Genomic DNA, 19,554 nt, shown 5'->3' on the forward strand with positions numbered 1-19,554 from the left:
AAACTAAAATGAGGTAGGTGTTTAGTTCTTGGGTATGAGGAGATGACAATCTATAAGGAAGACTTTAAATTTCATTCCAGGCTAGGGGGACTTGGATGGCTCATTCAGTTAAGTGTCCGACTTCAGCCATAATTAAGGTCACGATCTCCTGGTTCATGAGTTCAGGCTCATGTGCTAACAGCTGAGAGCCTAGAGCCTGGAGCCTGCTTCAGGCTCTATTCTGTCTCCCTTTCTCTCTGCCCCTCCCCCGCTTACGCTCTGTCTCTCTCTCAAAAATAAACAAACATTTAAAAAAATTTAAATTTCATTCCAGGCTGAAAACAAAACATAGTCTAGGAATACTTTGTTATTCTTCATCCCTCCTGGTATTTTGGCAGGGACGTTTTTTGGGGGGGGGGGGGAGGGGGAGGTGGGGATGGGGGACAGGAGAAGGAAGCTCCCTCCATAAGAATGTTTCCTCCTGCCTCTGAATTCTTAAAGCCCTCCTCTATTACCAGTTTTCTGACACTCAGTAGATCTAAAAACATAACATAATTAAATAACAGCAATTTTACTTATTTTAATAACAGCTAGCATTTGTATAACCATTGCTAGTTCTAGAAGCCCTTTTACAATGTGGTAGGTAAGCCTAAGGACCCTGTGTCAGGAGGGGAGGGCAGCTAGTGCATTCACCATCCCCACTGCAGACATGGGAGGATGGACACAGGGCCATCCAGTCTATATATAGCAGAGCTGGTATCTGGCCTCAGATCCTCTCTCCTTTCATGCCTAGAAGTCTGGACCCAACACAGGGCAAGCATCACATATTCCTGTAATTCCTTCCCTGAATGCTCAGTAATATGGACAAAGGAGTATTTGATTAATTGGCTATGGGAAGATAAAGAGGGAAGGGAGGAGTAGGGGAAAGGGAGTTGAAGGCCATTCCTTCTCCCCACATCAGGTTCCAGATGAAAACCCAATTCAGACAGAGCTGGGCTTTTTCTGATGTGTAGAAAGGGGTCAAATGTTGTCAGCCAGTTTCTGTAGCTTTAATATACTGGCCAGTAAATGACACCATGAATCAAGGCCATGAAGGTATGTGGGGAGTAACACTGCTGTCAGAATCAGAGAGCTTGACCATCTCTTCACCATACCTACTAGAGTACCATGAAAAATAGCATTGTGTAATTAATGGCTAATACCAATAAGTATTACACCAATAACAAAACACCAATAATAAAAACTACCTTTGGGGCTCAGTCGGTTGAGCATCCAACTCTTAATTTCAGCTCAGATCATCATCCCAGGGTCATGGGATCAAGCCCTGCACTGGGCTCCATGCTGGGTGTGGGGCCTGCTTAAGATATTCTCATTCTCTCTCTCCCTCTCTCTCTCTCTCTCTCCCCCCCCCGCCCCTCCCCCACGCATCTGTGCTCTCTCTAAAATTAAAAAAAAAATTTTTTTTAAAGCTACCCTTTAGTATGTCCCTATTATTGTGCTAGGCTTTCAGCTAGGTGCTTTACATAAATGATAGCTAATAAGAGTGACAGCTAGAATCTATCCGATATTTCTCCTATATCTGGCCTTACAGACATTATCACATTAGACCCTTTGAACTTTGTGAGGATGAAGCCAATCACCACCCTATTTTTAGAAATAAACAACCTTAGAAACGAGTTACTTGCCCAGACCCAGTTAGGAGATAGCTGAGCTGAGATCTGAACACAGGTCAGCCTATCTCCAGAGCTCTCTACTGTATGCATCTGCCTCTCCATATGTTACGTGGACTCACTTTTGCCTCAAGGGACCCTCCAAGGGTCAGATTCTAGCTCATGCTGACGAGATGCTTACCTTCTTTGCTGTTTCAAACTCTAATCCTTCTAAAGCTTCCATGGCCAGCTCACGCCAATCAGTGTCTGTCACACCCAAGCAAGCAATCTGGTAGGCCTCTTTGAACATTTTCCTATCCAGGTACTGGTACATTGGAGCAGACTGCAGGATTTCATCAAAAAGAAAGAAGACTGAGAGCAATGGAAAGAATCATATTCATACAAAGCCTGACTCCAGATGTGTGCACTGACTTAATTACAAATGCCTATAGAGGAATACTATAAGGAGTAATCAGTACCCTTCTCACCCCAAATGCCTTCCATTTGTCACTCCTTTTCATAGCCAAATAATTGTGTTCAGCAGCACAAACTTCCTGCTTATCCTTCCCTCCACCACTAGCTTTCCCCACCTCCAGGTCTGTTTTACCACAAGGTATCACCCTCATCTAGAATGCCCTTGTTCCTCTTTACCCACTGGAAAGTACCTATTTGGCTTTGAGGGTCCTGTTAAAATGTCACCTCTTCTGGAAAGTCTTTGCTGACCCCTCAAGGAAAGGAGTCTGAGCTTTCTCTGCCCTTTATCCAGAAGTCAGTTGTGTTATAATGACAAGCCCCTCTCCTCCACAAGTCTGGGGACAACCCCTGAAGGCACTGGTGGGCTTGTACTCACCTCCCCCAGCAGGCCTTCAGTCTCTGTTTGGTGGAGGAAGGAACAACGTTACTGTGAGGAAGGGGTCTGAGGTGGTCTCTTACAAAGAGGGCCAAGAAACCAGCTTACCCAAGAAAGGTAAGTGATTTGTTCCAGGTTACCTGGGAAGGCTGGGAACCTTCCTGCCATCCCTCCTCCCAGACGGGGCTGCCTCACTGTGATACCTGTGAATGGTTCCTAATAATTTCTCTTCTTAGGTTTACACATTGCTTTTGCATCTGTCCCAACAGGTCTGTGTTGCAGGTTATTATCACTCTCTGATTACAGTCTGAGGACACATAAGTGGCACAAGGAAAACACAAGGAAGAGCACTTTCCTGGCTCTTGGATGTGTGGTACATGAATATGTGTGCACACAAGAACAAGTCTGAGCTGGATCTGGCGTCCTGAATAAGAAGGCCCTGCCCTTGTTTTAAGCCAGTGTGCTGAAAGGAACTGAATCTCTCTAGGGCAGTAGAGATCAATCAGCCAGTACCTCATGCTAATGGTTCTCAAATGTGGAGCTGGAAGTGCTGTTTTCTCCATTTGGGGCCTTTATCTTTGAACTTTCCGGTCTCATTTTTTAGCTTCAGAGTTAAAGCTTTTTTTTTTTTCTTTTTTTTCTTTTTAAGCCATTCTGCCCTCTGACAGCAAGATGTGGCTGTTTAGGAGTGCTCATCTGTTCTATCGTACCATTCTGTCTACCTTTCCTTCCTTTAGAGGGGTAAAGGGGTACGGACAGGGGAGCAGCTGAGCCAGAAGCCAGGCCTGGCTCAGTCACATCCTAGCTGGGTGCTTTTTTGGGTAAACTGATTAACTTCTGTTTAGATGCCCTGCCCAGCTCACAGACTACTATGGGCAAACAGGACATGATCAGTACATCCACTGTATTTTCTCAGCACCAACTCCTCGCCACCTCCCCAACTCTCCAGACTTGTTCCTACCTCTACCTTTCTCTCTGAAACACCCTTGCTGCTCCTCTCTATGTCCCCAGACCTTTCAGGGCTCAGATCAAGTGTCACCACCCCTTGGAAGCTTTCTACACTCCCTGTGCACAATGAGCTTTCCTTTCTAAACTCCTTAGTGAGCACCCTGTTTCAATTTAGTTCTGTTTCATAGCATTTGTACTTTAAGATCGCTAATAACAATAACAATAGGAACTGGGCCAGACAAAACCCATAAAACAAGTATATTAACCCCACTGCATAGAAAGTGAGGCTCCAAAGAGTGAAAGGAGTTGCTCAAGATCCCAGCTGGTTCGGGCAGCAAAGTCAGAACTCAAAGCCAGTGTTCTTTCCCCTAAACTGCACAGCTTCTCACCATGTTGAATACCCCATGAGGAAGCAACAGGCACATGAGAATCGAGGAGACGATGAATGATTAACATTCGGGCTTGCTTGGGAAGTACAATCTGACAGTGGGAATTTTAAAAATATCCTAACTGAACAAATGCCCTCTGAGTTCTACTTTATCTCACTATTGCATTCCAAGCATGAAGTCACCACTCACCCCAAGAAGCCTGACAAGGGCTTGTCGCCCTACTTGGCAGCACTGACAAACCAGTTCTTGCACAAGATGATGTAAATTTCGAAAGGAAACCAGAAATCCCCAGAGTGGTCTGATGCTTTCTCCCTCCTTTCTAGGCCAAAACCACAGGATGGCTGGAGGCAGAGGCAACAGATAAATAGCCTTTGTCTTGAGGCTGCCTTTCCTAACCCTTGGCAGTTCTGACCTGCTGCATCAGCAGGATGGCCTTGGTGAAGCCATGGGGGGCTGGGGCGGCGGGGGGGGGGGGGGGGGGGGGGGGTGGTGAGGGAGGGATGACTCTGACTTCTGAATCTTAAGGGCTTGGCAGAGGAAGCCCCAGGCCCCCCTTTTGGCTCTTCTTGGTCAGCCAAAGTCAGGGAGCAGCAAACTGCATTTATCTTTGAGGTTGGGATGGCAGTCTTGGGAGAAAAACTTTCAGTCAACATAGTGTGTTTGGCATGATTAAGAAAGACTAGGTTTCTGGTGGATGCGGTGCATGGATCTGGGATGGGGGGCAGATGAGGACTATTAGGAAACAGTCCAGTAGGGGCTATTCTTGCCCCTCCTCCTGACTCCACTTCCACCCACCTCTCTCCTTCCTTTCTTTCTCTTTCCTTTTCCTCAAATCTGAATTCCATTAACGTTTACCAAATAACTGCTCTGCATCAGGCACTAATAATTTCTGCATAATGAGTAGCAAGGGTATCAACAACTTAGAGGAAGAAGTGGATTCCAGCCCCACCCTTTGTAAGAAGCCAGGCCAGGCTTTTGGTGACTATAAAGGTGGGGAGATCTTGGCCAGGCTGAGGACATAGGATCTCACTGTCCTGCCAGCCCTTTGACCATCCTCTGAAGCCCCTCAATAAAATGGTATCATGCCCTCCACCCTCACCCAAAAAAAAAAAAAGAAGTTGAGCCGGGGACAGTGAGTAGGGCACGTGTGTGTGGAGGGCAAACACAGACTGATGCAGTCTCTCTGAAGGGCAATCTAGAAATGTGTCTAAAAATCTTTCAAATGTATGTGGTGTTTTACCTAGCAATTTGACTTCAAGGAATTCATACTGAAGAGCTAAGTTGGGACAGGTACAAAGACTTAGCAAGAAAGATGCTATCTACAATAGCAAAAAAGCTGTAAGCAGTGTAAATGTCCAACAAAAGGTAGTGGTTGTGTAAGATGTGGAAGGAACATCCATGTGATAGGACAAAAAGCAGTCATTAAAAACAATGTGGGGGTGGGGACAGCAGGGAGGCAGGAATGGCTATAATAAAAGGGCAGCCCATGGGGCACCTGGGTGGCTCAGTCAGTTAAGCATCCGAGTTCGGCTCAGGTCATGATCTCACAGTTTGTGACTTGGAGCCCTGCACCAGACTCTGTGCTGACAGCTTGCAACCTATAGCCTGCTTCAGATTCTGTGTCTCCCTCTCTCTCTGCCCCTCCCCCACTCATGTTCTGTCTCTCTCTCCTTCAAAAATAAATAAACATTAAAAAAAAAAAAAAGAAAGAAAAGGCAGTCCAACATTAGAGATCTCATGGGTTGGTGGTGGGAGACACATGAACCTATCCAGGTAATACATGTATACTATAGTTTTGCAGACTGCTACCAGTGGGGAAACTGGGCAAGTTGTACAAGGGGTCTCTGTATGGTTTCTTATAACCATAAGTAAATCTACAGTCATCTTAGTATTTTAAAATACTAGGAAAGTATATTTATTGATGTGGAGCCATGTTTCCAGTAGACTGCTGAGAGAAAAAGCCACACTGCTAGCTGACAGGCAATAATTCATATAGTGATGGGCCGGCAATATGTAAATGTTAGGTTAAATTGGAAGACAGAGATAAAGGAAGATGACTAAAAATCTCTCTCTTTTATATTCCACATTCAGTAAAGGAAGAACAGCAAATCTGAGGTTTCATAAATTAGATTTATAATATTTATAGTAGATTCCACTTTTGTTTACAATGTTCATATAAAATTATATACTCATAATTGTATGCTCTGCATATATTACATATACATATAGAAAAAGCCTGGGTGGATATGTTTTAAGACATTTAAGAGTGATTCTCTTGAGGATGGGATTCTGAGAGCTAAGTCTTTCCTTCGTGCTTGCCTTTATTTTACGGCATTTCTACAATGGGCATGATTCACTCACAGAGCAGACAGGCAGCCTGGACAGCTGGGATTAGGCCAGACCAGACTTGGGTTGTCAATCTCTGCCCTCCTGTGTTTCTGTCCTCCTGTTTGTGGCTCCAGGTCCCCATTTCTGTTCTGGCCTCCTCCTAGTTTGAGAGACTTGTGCATAGTCCCATGCTCCCTTCTTGGCTCACACACCTCAGCGCCCCGCCCCTCCATCCGACCCACATTCTCTTTCCCTCACACACACTACCATGCTCACACATCTATGCATATACCCAGCTAGACTCCCAGCTTTGCTGGCTTGCTCCACTCTGCCCCATGCACGGCCCTCAGTGAAACAGACTCTGTCTGCAGACAGACAACCCTGAATACCCCTCCCTGTCCCAACCAGGAAAGGGAGACCAGAAAGAATTGGAGGCTCAATAGGGTAGAGCTGTTTGTCCAAAGACACACAGGTTGTATAAGGTAGAGACAGAGTTTCAGGTTCTCGTCCAGAGTACCTTCCATGACATCATAACTGCAACTCCTCTCTCTTCCCTCTCTCCTCACCATCCATCCCCCACCCAATACACAAATGCATAGCCTGGCTTCCTGGGTCTTGTCTGCCCTGCCACAGCTGAGAGCTGACAAGTACCCTGGTTACCTGCGGCACCTCCACGGCCGACATGGAGAAGACATGGAGGCAGAAGATCTTGGAGCCATGGTAACCAACCACAAAGCCCTGTAGCTTCTGCTGGTGCACAGGGAAGGTGCTGGCTTTGATGTTAAGGTAGCCTCCTCCTGAGAAGCAGAGCATGTCCTCACACTGGGTGTTCCAGGCCACACTGTTGGCATTTGGCTCCTGAGGAACAGGAATAGTAAGGATCCTTTGACAACCACCCTGACCTTTGCCACCATTCCTACATTCAGCTAGGCACTTTTTAAAGCCTGAATCAAACTAAATTGCTAAGAGTGGGATGGGGGAAAAGGGAGGAAAAGGGAAGCAGAAGGATAGAAGCATAGAAGCAAAATCCTCTATGCCTCTATGCACTTGTTTATGTTGGAATTTTTTTTAATAAACAAGCATTACTTTTGAAAAAAAGTATTATTATCCCAAATATTAATCATTACCTACTGAGAGAATGAGCAAAGTGGCTTTACTTCTGTTACAGAATGAGTACACACAGCTATACACAGAAGATTTAAAGGGATATGTTGCAGGGCTCCTGGGTGGCTCAGTCAGTTGAGCATCGGACTCTTGATTTCAGCTCATGTCATGATTCCACGGTCATGGGATTGAGCCCTGCGTCAGGCTCCGTGCTAAGCATGGAGCCTGCTTGGGGTTCTCTCTCTCTCTCTCTCTCTCTCTCTCTCTCTCTCTCTCTCTCTCTTTCCCCTCCTCTTTCCCTCTCTCCCTCTCCCCAACCCATATGTGCACCCGCTTTCTCTCTCTCTAAAATAAAACAAACAAGCAAGGGTGCCTGGGTGACTCAATTGGTTGAGTGCCTGACTCTTGACTTCAGCTCAGGTCATGATCTCACAGTCATGATCCTGTGGTCATGAGATAGAGCCTTGCGTTGGGCTCTACACTGAGTGTGGCACCTGCTTAAGATTCTCTCTCTCCCTCTCCCTGCCCCTTTCCAGTGTGTGTGTGCTCTCTAACTCTAAGTAAAAACAAAAATAAAACAAGCAAACAAAAATAAATAAAAGGATATGTTTCAAAGAATTAACAGTGATTGTTTTGGGGTGGGTGGAATTGTGGGTGCTTTTTCATTTTTTATGTTTTTCGTTTGCCTGAAATTCTCTTTTGATCATAAACATCTATTATTTTTTATAATAAGGAAAAAAACTTATTTTTACATTATAAAATAATATATCATCTCTGCATTTACAATTCTCATGCTGTAGAAATACAGTCACCCTGGGGGGCACTCCCTCTCCTACAAGTTTTCTGCTTAGCAATGGAGCCCCAGGGAGCAGATGTTCATACCTTTCTGCCTAGAATCTTTTACAATGTCTGAATCTTTTATAATGAGCATGGATTACTTTTATACTAAGCAAAAACAATAGAGCTGTTTTAATTTTCAGGGGGCAGGGGCAGTAGAGAGAAAAAAAAGATAGTTGGGAATGCTTATGTCTTCTGACAAGGTCTGAGAATTACCCTCCCTAGCTACTACAGAACCTTCAGTGGAGATGGGGAAGGACACACACCCTTCCATTCCTATATGGTTCTAGGCTCAGACACAGATTCATAACTGGAGGCCTGCTAACCTACCTACAGGAGGTAGTGTTGAGGCTGAGGAGAGGAAAAGTAACATTTAGGGCCATGTTTTGTAAGGCACTGAGCTACTTACTGTAGTCTCTTGTTTAGTACTGTAGCAATTCTGTGAGGGGGCAATTACAAGTTCAATTTCAGAGAGAATAAAAAATTCAGGTTCAATGAACTGTGCTAACTTGCTTGAGATCACACTGTAAGTGGTGAGGGTAGGACTGGAGCCCAAGTCTGTCTGAAGACAAAGCCTATGCTCTTTCTTTCCCCTTAACCACTCTGCCTCCACAGCGATATAAGTGAGTTGTTATCTACTGGAACCACCTTGGGCTAGCAGTAGCCAGGTGGCCCCTTCTAACTGACTGAGGCAGCTCCCTACACTCTAACATCCCTCTGTCCTGCTGATTCTGCTCCCAGGGACAAAGAAGAGCCCTGAGAAGGGGACCTCAATCTGCCAATTAACACTGGGAAACTTGTGGCTGAAGAAACCAGTCAGCTTTAGGGGAAGCTTGCTTCAGGCAAATGGGCCCTGACCTCTTATAAAGCCCTATACAGGCAAAGAGTGGCACTGAGTCTGGCAGAAAGTCAGCCAGATGGTGGGCATGAAGCCTTTGGGCTCTCTTCTCCAGTGATACACTTCCACCGGCCACAGGACCAAATGGTGTGTAAACTGCCTATGCCCCCAAACAGTTCACATTTTGCTGGCTCTTATAGCATCTTTGTGAAATAAATAGAAGGGAGGGCTTCCCCCATGCCTTCCCTTCTTTCAGATGACAAAACTTGTCCTATTTCTTTACTACGTCTTAGGTCACTCATAGATACAGGCATATCTCCAATAGGTGAGAAGCCCTTTTGCAAAAGAATCATCATCTCATTGAACAATACACTGAGACCCTATCACATGCCCCACTGATATTTATTATTATTCCTTTACGGTTCACAGAAAGAAAAGTGTTACTTGCTCATCTTATCTGTGAGGAAACCAAAGTTCAAAGAGACTTTTTCCAGCTCCTGCAGCTCATGTGTGGGAGGGGGTGGGCTGTGCCCTGGGGCCACTTGGGCTCTGCACCCCTGCTCAAAGCCTATACCCCTCCATGTCACCACTCCTCCCAGAGATCTGCCTGGGAGCCAGAGTGTGAGCACCTCCTGCAGGAACTAGGAAGCTAAAAAAGAAGTCAAAGGACCATGTCATGGAAACTCTGGGATTTCACCTGAAAAAGCAACTCTTTGGTATGGATGTCATACACCAGGCACATGTCATTTTCATCCACCACGGCCAGCTTCTTACGGGAGGCACTCATGTCCAAACAGCGCACAGCTGTGGCCTGCTTTAGCAAGACGATGGCAAAGAGATTGTCCACAAAGATCTTTAGGATCTGGCAAAATTTCAGAGAGAGAGAAAAAAAAAAAAAGTGAGTTACCATGGCAACAAGACTCTGGAACTTTGCCAGGTATTGGAATCCCATGTGTTCTACAAGAACAACTCCCACTAACTTCAACAGAGGCTCTGTGCAGAGAAAAGGACTCATCAAAAGAAGGGAGCAGGGACTTATCCTTAGGAAACCAGAAGTACAGTTCCTCAGAGGTTGCCAAAGTAATGACGAGCCCCAAGATGCAAGAAACTCTCTTGAATGTCTGCTTGACGGGGATTTGTTAATAACATTACCCAAACTTCAGAGTTGGGAGATCTGAGTCACACTAACACAGGAAGAGGCTACTTTATTTTTTTATTTTTTTAATGTTTTTATTTTTTATTTTTGAGACAGAGAGAGACAGAGCATGAACGGGGAAGGGTCAGAGAGAGAGGGACACACAGAATCTGAAGCAGGCTTGAGACTCTGAGCTGTCAGCACAGAGCCTGACGCAGGGCTCAAACTCATGAATCGTGAGATCATGACCTGAGCTGAAGCCGGACGCTTAACTGACTGAGCCACCTAGGCGCCCCAGGAAGAGGCTACTTTAAACACTGACAAGACATCTGGTGTAACTACAGCAAAATAATGATGATGATGATGATAAGGATGATGACAGCTATCAGTTATTGACTATTTTTGACAGCCTTATGCAACATGAAGCATTATCCTGATTTGTAAAACCTCAGTCTCAGAGTGGCAATGTGACCTGCCTAGGGTCATACAGCCAGTAAGCAGCTAAGCACAAACATGACCCCAGGTTGACCTGCCCCCAAAATCCATGTTCTCAGGTCTCACAATGGAAGTGACAGCTGACCGTGAGAAAGAAGCAGACTTTCCACCCTTTGGTAGTGCTACCCTGCAGCCCGCACTAATTCATACTTCATGACTTCTGTCCCCAGGAAAGTCCTGATAAGCCTCAGCCACAAGCCATCTGCTAGACAGCTTGGCTCTCAGGCTAATGCGGTTATATTTTCACTTTCAAATTTCCATGTAGCCCACTTAGAACTTTTCTTATTTTGAGCAAAGAACACACACACAAATCTGTTTAACTTTGTATAACCTAGATTTTCCACGTCTATATGAGCAAAGGGCCCAGTTTTCTTACAATATCTAGTAATAATTGCCTGAAGACCAGTACCCTCTAAGACACAAGCTGAAACTCACTGCCTTAATCCATTCATTGCCCTAATAGGGATCTGACCTAAGAATGAGCTATGTCTCCCTCCTTAGCAAGCCACTGAAACTGCACCTCTAACAAATCTCCCACCTTCTGGATGCCCTTAAACCCACTAATCCACTCTACAGGCAGCCCAGAGGCCACAGTGCCAACCCTGCCAGGATGCGCATGCTAGAAGTCTTTGGTCTGAAGCTGTTCTCAAAACATGAAAATCTGGGTTGCCCTCCAATGTGCCTATGGCAAATGTGGGGTGGGGGACACGCTTTTTCCTGCCCCAAGAAACCATTTAGGGTTGTAATGAGACTGGTCCCTGTGTCGGCACACAGATTATCAGCCTGATGGGAGACACGTGAGAACACTCACCTGTCCATTCTTCAGGCCTACTAACAGACCTTCCCTTCCTGGAGGGCCACCAATCACCTTGATATAGCGAATAAGAGACTCCATCTGCCACTCCCGCTCTTTCACTCCACTGAAGGACAGGCACTGTAGCCGTTTCTCCTAGAAAGCAAACCCAGTTCTGCATGGATATTTGACAGAGTAAGTGTTCCCAGCCCTCCCCAGGTGTTCCTGCATGTGAGGGATGAAAAATACCTCAGGGTCTATTGGATCTAGTCCCCATGACTGGCATTGTTCGTTAATCCTTCACACAGCCTTCACCACAGAGCCCAGCTCAGCCTCACATCTTCTGTGCAGACCTCTAGGCAGCCACAGCCAAAGGCAGCATCCAAAAGCATATCTTTTTGCCACATCTATCCTATAACTTGTTGCACCTCAAAACTGCTTTTAGTTCTAGACATAAGAGAGATTTTAATTGTATCTTACATACAGTGGTTTTTAAGTTTATTTATTTTGAGAGAGACACAGTGTGAGTTGAGGAGGGGCAGAGAGAGAGGGAGAGAGGCAAAGAGAGAGAGAGAGAGAGAGGGAGAGGGAGAGGGGGAGGGAGGGAGAGAGAGAGAGAGAGAAAGAAAGAGAAAGAGAGAGAGAGAGAGAGAGAGAGAGAGAGAGAGAGAGAGAGAGAGAATCCCAAGCAGGTTCCATGCTGTCAGCACAGAGCCTGATGCAGGGCTCGAACCCACAAAGCTGTGAGATCATGACCTGAGCCAAAACCAAGAGTCAGACACTTAACTGACTGAGCCACCCAGGTGCCCATACATACAGTGATTGCTAAAGGATTTCTTAAAACTTTATCACTTCCAACAGGCCTACTTTTATGAATCCAAATCTACCTCTACTTCCAAGAAAGATGCTGGGCTGGCCTTATCTCAAAGTCTTTCCAAACTTCTCTTGGCATTGACTTAGACATTTTCTAGGAAGCTCTAAGTTGAAAAATTTTTTTCTGTGAAAAAAATCTCTCAAAAAGTAAAACTTCCTTTACTATTTTTGACTTGATATCATAAATATTTTTGTTTAACAGATAGTAAAATATACATGTAATATATATATTACATATATTTACCAAAAAAAATGATCATTTCTATCAGTATATGCTTTAAGTCATTAAAATATGTATGATCCTAGTATAACAAAGTGCTTTGCAATACAAAAAGGAATTTTCCTACTTACGGTCCATGACTTTCCGGTAGAGTCCAACTCCTCTAGATGTCAATAAAATGAAAGCAATGAACAGCTACTGAGTTTGAGGGAAAGGGACTTTCTTGGTGTCCAACTTTAAAACAATGAGTTGGGTACCCTATCCTTGGAGGAAACATGAAGAAGATTCAGCCCGATTCCTCCAACCTGGTGCCCACCTGGCAGAGGATGATGTGATCGGCACACACCACCAGGAGGTTGCATTCAAACTTCTTGACAATCCTCTCCTTTACCCGGTAATGCATGTCTGACGAGTCGTCTGAATATAACTCATAGATGAGGATTTTCTCTGGCAGTTGGATAGCTAATCGATTTTTGTAGATGGCAATTTTCTTGACAAGCTCTTTGCATTTAATCCGAACTGTCAAAGAAAAAAAAAATTCTAGCTCTAGCATGACATTAAGTAAGGTAGAAGGCAGAGAAATTAAAAGCTGTTATTTAATGGCAATTAAAGGAGACACTTTCATCAAAAAAAAATCTTTACACACTGTCTAATATGTACAATCAGCTCTACTAAATATGGGAATCCAAAATCGTATACAATCTTTGTGGTCCAAAGCTTACACCTGAGTATGGAAAGTAAAATTCTTAGCATTACCATCACTTACTGAATATAAGTTTAAAACTCCTCTGCACAGCATTAACAGCCCCTGATGATCAGAAGTCCATCTGAATAAATACCCACATCTCTGGCCACTCCCCACCCACCACCCTCAATAACAGGGAAATGCATGTAGTTTCTGTATACACTAGGCTCTCACACTCTAACTGCAGACCAGGTGGAGAAAGTGTCCCCAATAAGGGAAACTGGGGAACTGCCCAAGCAGCTATACCCTCACCAGCACAGCTGGAATCTTCAAACAGAGGTGCTCCCAGATGGGAACCAAAGGATGCCACTGAATCTGTAAGACAACCCTCAGTGTGCATACCCACACACAGGCACCAGGCAGTGTGCTGTGGCCAAACATCTGTATATGAATACACCTGAAATAAGTGGATCCTTAGCCCATTTAATCAGCATGGCTACTGGGTGGACAGCGGAGGAGGCTGAGGTTCAGACTGACTGTGCTAGGCCTGGAACCCAGATCTTCTAAGCGTGTGATGACCCATTATCCCTGCTTACCTCTGGGGTAAGGACCCACCAGCAGGCAAGTGGAGATGAAGGTGAGAGAGAAGCATTTCAGTATATCCACACCAGAGAGGATACACATCCACAAAGACTGATGCAGCTCAGCCACCTTGGCTCTGATGTGTCATACATTATCCTTCCCTTAGTCAAGAAGTCCACGTCCCCCTTGGAATTGGCAGCAGCAAAATTATGTGAGTCTGTGCCTTTTTTTTTTTTTGAGAGAGAGGGTTTATTGCTTTCTTTAGATTCTCAAAGACATGTACATCCTCCCCTTACCCTCAGAAAAAACCAAAAGAAGAACCAGTAGTCCAATGTGTTTCCAAAAGACTGAGGAGGAACATTTCCTATCATTTTACTTGCTCTGTCGGCAGTCCTCTCAACCTATCCCTCTTCCCAAAGTCTGCCTTTTACCTTTCTGCTCAGTGATCAGGTGCTGCACGATGACATCAGTCATGCTATCCCTGTAGGCATACCGGTCCTTGTAGAGACCGTGGACAGTACTGAAAATAAGCTGGTAGAAGGAAATGGTGCCATCTTGGCAGCCTACCACCTGTAGGGAAAGAGAGTTGTCAATTCCCAGCTCTCTCTGGAGAAAGAGTCTGCCCTCCCATTTGTCAGGAGCAAATGTCAAGGATCTGACTGGCTAAACATGGCTGATGTCTGTGCCTAGTCAGGCAACAGCCCAACAGAATGGACTTCTTCTTACCACGTAGTTGGAGTCAGGTTTCACTTTACACGTCCACACCCAGGAGTTCTGCTCCCCAACAGTCCCAAGCCGTACTCCGTCCTTGGTGAAAAGGGATACTTGTTTGTCTGACCCTCCCAGCAAAATGTACTCCCCTTTAGTAAAGTAGCTGAGGCAGCAGGGGTCAAAGTTCAGTGACCGATCCTTCCCAATCTGAGGAAAGAGAACACACACCAAGGGAAAAACCATTCCTAAATCCATACTATTCACAATACAATTAAGGGCTTTTCCTAATGACTTTAATGGGGGGAGTCAAGAAGACAAGGGCAAGCTGGCCAGAGTTAACTCCTGTGTGATTCCATCACGAACACAGGCCAGCCTCCTCTGGAGCACCCTACTTCTCCCCTCCACACAGCTGAATCCTCCACTGCTTGAGTTGGCAGTTATCTCCCGGAGTCCCACTAGCTGCTCCAGGTGTGTGTCTTAGCTCCTCAGCCAATCTGGACCCTCCTCCCACTGGGACTTTCTCCCACAGGCCTCCTCCACACACAGCCTTTGCAAGGATTTCAATGGTTCCCCTCAGGTTGGTCCTTCCCCTTCCCCTTCCCCTTCCTTCCCCTTCCCCTTCCCCTTCCCAAGTATTTCATAAAGCTAAATTCATCTGGTTTAAAAAACTGTCCTCTGTTCTGAAACTACACCCATCATACTTCTCTTTATAACAACCTTACTGAGGTATAACTCATATACCATACAATTCACCCACTTCAAGTGTATAATTGGGATGCCTGGGTGGCTCAGTTGGTTGAGGATTCGACTCTTGATTTTGGCTCAGGCTCCCTGTGTCAGTGCGAAGCCTGCTTGGGATTCTCTCCCTCTCTCTGCCCCTCCCCTGCTTGCTCACCTGTATGTGTGTGTGTGCACGCATATGGTGTGCACATGTGTGTGCATTCTCTCAAAGTAAATATACATTAAAAAAAAGTGTGCAGTTAATTATGCAAACATCATCACTAATTCAGAACATTTCTATCACCCCAAAAAGAAACCACATACCTGGTAGCTGTCGATCTCAATTCTCTTTTCTTTCCCTCCTCTTTCAACCACTAATCTACTTTCTGTGTCTATAGTTCTGCCTACTTTGCAGATTTCACAAATCTCCAAATGGGAGATGGAATCTCACAATTTATGAATTGGATCACACAATTTGTGGCCTTTTGTGACCAACTCATCCATATTGTAGCGTGTACGAGTACTTCATTCTTTTTCATTGCTGAATAATATTCCATTACATGGAATCCATTACATGAATATACCACATTTTATTATCTATTCATCAGTTAATGGCCATGTGTAATTTTTGACTATTATGAATAATGGTGCTATGGATATTTGTGTACAAGTTTTTATGCAGACATGTTTTCATCTCTTATGGATACATATATCCAGGAGTGAAACTGCTGGATCAGCTGGTAACTTTATGTTTAACCTTCTGAGGAACTGCCGTATTTTTCAAAGTGACCGTAACATTTTATATTCATACCAGTAGTATGTAAGGCTTCCAATTTTTCCAGCCCAGTGGGTATGATTTTGATTTGCATTTCCCTGATGTCTAATGATGTTAAGGACCTTTTCATGTGCTTATTTGGCCACATGTATATCTTGTTTGGAGAAATCTCTATTCAAATCCTTTTTCCAGTTTTTAATTGGGTTGTCTTTTTATTATTGAGTTGTAAGAATTCTTTGTATATTCCAGATATATGTCCCTTATTAGATATATGATTTGTAAAAATTTTCTCCAATTCTATGAGTTGTCTTTCAGTTTTGGTACTGTCCCCTTAGCTTTTAGGATGAAGGTCAAGCTCCTGAGCTCAGCTCCCTTGGCCAAGATAAACATCTTATAGTTTGCCAAGCAGACCCTGCTCTTTCAGACCTTCATGTCCTCACAAGTGCTATTCTCCACCACCACCCCAGCCAGAACTATCCTCCCTCTCTCTCTCTCCACCAGGTGTCATCTCCTACAGAAAACATCCCCTATCTCTTCACCCTACCCAAGGATGCTCCCTCCTTTGTGCTCCCATGGCCCTGTGCTCACCTCCCCCACAGCACTGCTCTCAATGCTCTGTAGTTACAGGTTTAATCTGATGTCCTCTCTCCCCTTTTAACCTGTTAAAACCCAAGCTCCTTATTGTCACTGGAGTTTTTTGCTGCCCTGAGGGTGCTTTTTGTAAATAAAAAGACTATTTATGATTACCATTGTTAAACTAATAGGCAAAAAAAAAAAAAAACCTCACAACAACAGTTTATTAAAGAAATAATCCTAGGGGCGCCTGGGTGGCGCAGTCGGTTAAGCATCCGACTTCAGCCAGGTCACGATCTCGCGGTCCGTGAGTTCAAGCCCCGCGTCAGGCTCTGGGCTGATGGCTCAGAGCCTGGAGCCTGTTTCCCATTCTGTGTCTCCCTCTCTCTCTGCCCCTTCCCCGTTCATGCTCTGTCTCTCTCTGTCCCAAAAATAAATAAACGTTGAAAAAAAAAAATTAAAAAAAAAAGAAATAATCCTAAAAACCTGGTTCCTCATTAAGTTTTTAAGTTCAATTTACAAATATTTTCTATTTATACGTCTAGCAAAAGTAAACAACTAATTGAAAAGGGGCCTCTGATTATCATTTACTGAATTAAATTTTGAACAGATTTTAAAATCCCTTAGTTTAAGGGATTTTAGTTGATTCCCTTAAACTAATTTAAATTGCAATAATTTTGGGGCACCTGGGTGGCTTAGTTGGTTAAGGATCTGACTTTGGCTCAGGTCATGATCTCATGGTTTGTGGGTTTGAGCCCCACGTCGGGGTCTCGGCTGAGAGCCTGGAGCCTGCTTCAGATTCTGTGTCTCCCTCTCTCTCTGCCCCTTCCCCACTCACACTCTGTCTCTGTCTCTCAAAAATGAATAAATGTTAAAAAATTGTTTTTAATTAATAAATTGTAATTATTAATTTTATATATTCAATTTTCCTTTATAAAAATTTCAAATGCCTAACACCAAAATTTCCCTAGCACTTATATAATGATAGTAAATCCCCTAGCACTTATAGTAATGATAGTAAATGATAGTAAGAAAACTAAAAAAAATCTTATGAGTCATGACATAGAAGGTTTGCAGCTTCTGGTAATGGCTCACTAGTTCCCACTAGGCCAACTCTCCTGCAGGTAACAACTATAAATGCTGAACCAAGTATAAATTACAACCACCTGAAGGCACTACAGAGCAACCAGAAGCAGACAAAAACTGAAGACACATGAGCATTTGGAAGAAAGGACTGGCCCTAGGTGAGTTTCTTATTTTTTTTAATGGCTTTTTGCCTGAGGGCAGGCCCTATCAGCACCCTGTTGGATGAGCACAGAATTTCAAGCCATGACAGCTTAAAAATGAGGTGGGAAATCCCAGAAAAGAGACATGCAGAGGGAGAGCCAAAATTCTGCACATACACTCTGTTAACTATCTGGAGTTCCCTGAACTACACACATGTGGGGCAGATGCCAAGCAGTCCAACAAGGCTAAAGAGCTGAATAGAGACTTCAGCTGCTGCTCACACTAGAAAGATGGAGTTTGAATGTTGAGTCCAGCAAAGTTAACTACCTGTTTTAAAAAAGCTCAACTACAGCGTGCTCTCTCTCTCTCTCAAAATAAATAAACTTAAAAAACAAAAACAAAAAACAAAACAACCACACAATAATCCTCAGAGGAACATGACAGAAATTAATCCCTATGATGTACCTATGATGTATCATTTACAATGTCCAGAATATAACCCAAAATTCCAAAAAGCAGAAAAATATGAACCATATTCAAGAGAAAAGACAATGAGTAGATACTGACCCCAAGATAATTCAGATACAAATTAGCACATGAAAATGTTAAAATAGCTATTATACTATGGCCAAGGATATAAAGGCAAATATATCTACATCTATAATGAATGAACAAATAATAAAAAAGAATCAAATGGAAATCTAGAACTGAAAAATGAAATAACTGAAACAAAAATTCACTGGATGGGCTTAACAGAAATATTACAGATGACAGAAGAGTCAATGAAGTTGAAAACTGAGCAACAGATGGGGGGGGGGAAGATTTTAAAAATGAAAAGGGCCTCAATGACCTGGAGAACAGTATCAAAAGGTCTAATGTGTAATTGGAGACCCAGAAGGAAAGGAGAGAATGAAGAAGAAAAATTATTTGAAGAAATAACAAAGAATTATTCCACATTTGCTGAAAGAATAAAGACATAAATATATAGATTCAGGAAGATCAGTAATAATCCCCCACCCCACCCCAAGACAGAAAATATAATGAATCTCTTTAACATTCCAATATTACTTAGGTACTTACTAAAAATTTCTTACATCTTTCAATTTAAAATCAGACGTATAAATTGATTACTCAATTACAACTTCTAAATGGTCATCACAAGACAGATATGATAGATATTCTAGTATGGATTCTAGCATCAGCCTGCCTGGGTTCCAAACCACACTTGGGCACTAACTATACTGTATGACTTTGGGCAGTCATTGAACCTCTCTGTGCCTCAACTTTCTTACACGTAAAGTGGTGGTAACAGTACATACCTCACAGAGTTGTTACAAAGATTAAAAGAGTTAACCTTATAAAGAGTTTATACAATGCCTGAAACTCAATAAATGTTAGCTATTATTATCATTAACCCAGATACCCTTAAACATTATAAACACTTAAAAAGCTAAAAATACACAAATTGTATATACCTAAGACCAACACAAAAGTATAGGTTTGATTTACTTCATCATCCTATATTTATTCTAAATCTTCCCAGATTTAAAAGACAACCACTAAGGAAACAATTTTACTGTCCCAAACCAAGTGGGTTATCTCAGCAGAGTTAGGTTGCTTATCATTCAAAAACTCTGGGCCACAACATGAGCTCTAGTGCTACATACATGCAAGATATTTCCCATGGCCCTGACCACCAGGTCAAGTTCTTTTTTATTGTCACTGTAGCAACAAGACTCCATTCTCTCTCTGTGTAGTGTGGTTATTTGTTCCCAAGAACTTCCAATACCTATGCCCAGTGCCTGGTACACAATAGATGTACCAATAAATATGTGTTGAATGA

The 19,554-nt window shown here is 43.6% G+C and overlaps 1 protein-coding gene across 13 annotated transcripts in view; it reads right to left on the reverse strand.

The window, feature by feature from the left end:
* Positions 1–19,554, reverse strand: part of IFT122 (intraflagellar transport 122) — a 74,154-nt gene that overhangs the window by 29,762 nt on the left and 24,838 nt on the right. For 12 of the 13 annotated variants that reach the window (XR_008297004.1, XM_027042691.2, XM_053218915.1 and 9 more), the window contains 7 exons: positions 14,432–14,623; positions 14,137–14,275; positions 12,755–12,957; positions 11,364–11,501; positions 9,620–9,784; positions 6,804–7,001; positions 1,831–1,971 (listed from right to left, as the gene is read on the reverse strand). Coding sequence is in view for 12 of the 13 variants with exons in the window: in XM_027042691.2 (XP_026898492.2) it covers positions 1,831–1,971; positions 6,804–7,001; positions 9,620–9,784; positions 11,364–11,501; positions 12,755–12,957; positions 14,137–14,275; positions 14,432–14,623 (1,176 nt within the window). In the remaining variant the exon portion in view is untranslated. The remainder of the gene's footprint in view (positions 1–1,830; positions 1,972–6,803; positions 7,002–9,619; positions 9,785–11,363; positions 11,502–12,754; positions 12,958–14,136; positions 14,276–14,431; positions 14,624–19,554) is intronic. The other variant, XM_053218913.1, reaches the window with a different exon arrangement.

The sequence above is a fragment of the Acinonyx jubatus genome, chromosome A2, assembly GCF_027475565.1.
Source record: "Acinonyx jubatus isolate Ajub_Pintada_27869175 chromosome A2, VMU_Ajub_asm_v1.0, whole genome shotgun sequence".
In the NCBI taxonomy this organism is placed as follows: domain Eukaryota; kingdom Metazoa; phylum Chordata; class Mammalia; order Carnivora; family Felidae; genus Acinonyx; species Acinonyx jubatus.